This window comes from Otolemur garnettii, unplaced genomic scaffold (genome assembly GCF_000181295.1).
Source record: "Otolemur garnettii isolate 467f Iridium unplaced genomic scaffold, OtoGar3 scaffold00001, whole genome shotgun sequence".
In the NCBI taxonomy this organism is placed as follows: domain Eukaryota; kingdom Metazoa; phylum Chordata; class Mammalia; order Primates; family Galagidae; genus Otolemur; species Otolemur garnettii.
The window spans coordinates 31,652,958-31,655,994 of record NW_003852396.1 but is presented as its reverse complement, the minus strand read 5'-3'; the positions used below and the strand labels follow the sequence as shown (position 1 = coordinate 31,655,994).

Sequence of the window (3,037 nt, the reverse complement as noted above, 5' to 3'; positions counted from 1 at the left end):
ATGCTCTCTCCCCACTCCTATGCTAACATCTCCTTCTTCCAGCCACCTGCTTTCCTCATGATTGGCATCCCAGGGCTGGAGGCCATACATGGCTGGATCTCCATCCCTTTCTCCTCCATGTACTCTGTGGCTCTCACAGGGAACTGCCTGATCCTCCTGGCTGTGAGGAGGACCCCCAACCTGCACCAGCCCATGTACTTCTTCCTGTCCATGCTGGCCCTCACCGATGTGGGCCTCACCTTGTCCACACTGCCCACCACCCTGGCTGTCCTCTGGTTTGACCATCGGCTCATTGGCTTCAACACCTGCCTGGTCCAGATGTTCTTCCTGCACTCCTTCTCTGTGGTAGAGTCCTCAGTGCTCCTGGCCATGTCATTTGACCGCTTTGTGGCCATCTCCAATCCCTTGCGCTATGCAGCTGTCCTCACAAATAATGTCATCCTCAGGATTGGGCTGGCCATCATGGCCCGTGCTACCTTGTGCCTCTTCCCTGTGCCATTTCTGATTAAGCGACTAAATTTCTGCCCTGGCAGGAACCTCCTGTCCCATTCATTCTGTTTCCACCCTGATGTGATGAGAAGGGCCTGTGATGACATCACCATCAACATACGCTATGGGCTCTATGTGGTACTGTCCACAGGTGCCATAGACTCCCTGCTCATAATCTTATCCTATACTCTCATTCTGCACACGGTCATGGGTCTGGCCTCTCCCAGGGAGAGAGTCCGGGCCCTCAACACCTGTGTTTCCCACATTCTGGCTGTATTTGTCTTCTTTATTCCAGTTATCACTATGTCTATGATCCACCGTTTTGGAAGGCACCTGCCTCACATTGTACATGCCCTTGTCGCCTATGTGTACCTTATGGTGCCTCCCGTGCTCAACCCCATCATCTACAGTGTGAAATCCAAGCCCATCAGGGAGGCCATGCTAAGGGTGCTGAGAGGGAAGAGGCAAGACTGATGAACTAGTAAAACACACAAAGCATCTGTAAGTAAATGTGGCCACACAGTCATATGTATATCTTGCCCAGAAAGCACTTACTCAGAGCTGTGACTCAGGTACATTATCAAGACTATGACAAACAAATAAATATCCTCAGACTAATAGATGAAGGACTCTCTTGATTCTTCTGTACACATAGAAGATATACTTGCTAACTCTAGGCATTTTATTCAGTGTTTACTTGTACAAGAATCTGTGTCCACACTATAGGTACTAAAATGGACTATATATGATCTTTTGGAGGGCAAAGGCCTATAAGTACATGTTTACAGTATGATGAAACTATGATAGACACACACAAAGTGCTATATGGATTCAAGAAAGGGTTAACTTGCCCTGCAGGAAGGAATGAGAAATGTTTCAAATAAGAAAGGGGACAAAAGGTGAGTAGGTATCTTCCAAGCAGAGAAGGGCACACCTACAAAAGTGAAAAGAATGCTAAAAATTAGAAGTGCAAAATAACTAGGTGTACTTCTGGAAAGGCAAGTTGTCAGCTGAGGTTCAGCACAATCTGCATATGTCTGTTCTGGAGGGAGAACAAGGGGAGATGATCAAGAAATGACCAGTAGTGGACAGACCTCTTGGGATCTTTCAAACCTATTTAATACATTTGGCCTCCATCTTTGCTTAAAGTCAACCACATCAGAATAGTACATTGCAGCATGTGGCACGGGCTTAACTGTATTAAAGATTAGAAAGGTAAAATTCAAGTTGTTGAAACTGTCTAGGAAACAAATGGATAGTAAAATTAATTCATTGTCACTATGACTGGAAAAAAAAAACTTTGCTTTTTATTGTATCTCCACGTTTCTAATCTCTATTCATTGATACTGTCCAGAAATGATGACACTTGTAGCAGAGAGTAGAGCTCCCACCACCTATTGGTTTTGGAATTCTATTAGTCACTACATATAACCTGAGCTTCTTAAAGAATGACTATTTCTAAGTATGAAGCAGGGACACATAAGATAATACCAGAATAGCTTGTACCTGATACAATAAATGACACAGAGACAATAGAGTTGTGTACAGAAAAAGTCCACAGAGATATATTTGAATTTGCTACCAGTGTCCACAGGTACCTTGAAAATTGGGACAATGGCTGAGTGGGGTGGGTAATGCTTATAATCAGATCAATCTGGGAAGCTGAGGTGGGAGGATAGCTGAGACCATGAGTCTAAGGCTGCAGTGAGCTATGATCACAACACTGAACTCCAGCCTGGGCAGCACAGCAAAACCCTGTCTCAAAAAAAAAAAAAAGAAGAAGAAGTAAAGAAACATTAAAAATTATTAATCATTTTGGCAGCAATAATTCATAATAAATTTGACCTTTAAGAAAGGTTTGTATCCATAGGGAAATAAAGGATAAAAGAAGAAAAAGGAATGAAAATTAATCTTTAACAAAAAATTTTATGTAATAAGTGCAAAAGTATTGATACATTTTAAAATTATCTTCATTGCAGCTATCAATGAAATTTTTTAATTTTACTTTTAAGTAGTCAAAAAATACTTAAAGGATATTGGGAAACAGAATATTCACATAATTTCTAAGGATCACTATACAGCTTTCTTACTAAATAGAGAAGAATGAACATAAATTTACTACATAAGATTGGCGATTACTGCCTTAAGCAAGAGATCAAATTTAGCTTAACCAGTAACAAGATAATATGACCTTATATTGCCTTCTGGTTTGAACGATAAGGACACAACATCACATATTAAGCATACCTAACAATGATTTTTAGCCTAAATCTAGCTGTGAGGAGATAATTAGAAAATTCAGAATATAAGAAGCAATAAACACACACATGCACCAACACAAAGAGGCTTATAATTATTTTAAAAATTCAATATTAGAAAAAATATATTAGAGAAATTAATCTAAAGTAAAAGAGATTACAGGAACATAACCAAACTCTAGCATTAACCAGTCAATATTAGGATAATTATGAAATTTTGAATATCTATTATATATTTAATATGTTTTTAGGTTACTATAATTTGCTTCCATGTGAAATGGTATTGTGAT

General features: G+C 39.8%; 1 protein-coding gene across 1 annotated transcript; it reads left to right on the top strand.

Moving 5' to 3' along the window:
- Nucleotides 1-963, top strand: LOC100958214 (olfactory receptor 51I2-like). The gene has a single exon (XM_003781384.1). It carries the CDS (start codon nt 1-3, stop codon nt 961-963), a length of 963 nt encoding a protein of 320 aa, XP_003781432.1.
- The last annotated feature ends 2,074 nt before the right edge of the window (nt 964-3,037 follow it).

Bases quoted from the DNA above. Each gene is read 5' to 3' on its own strand.
- LOC100958214 (XM_003781384.1), top strand. From the start codon at position 1: ATGCTCTCTCCCCACTCCTATGCTAACATCTCCTTCTTCCAGCCACCT.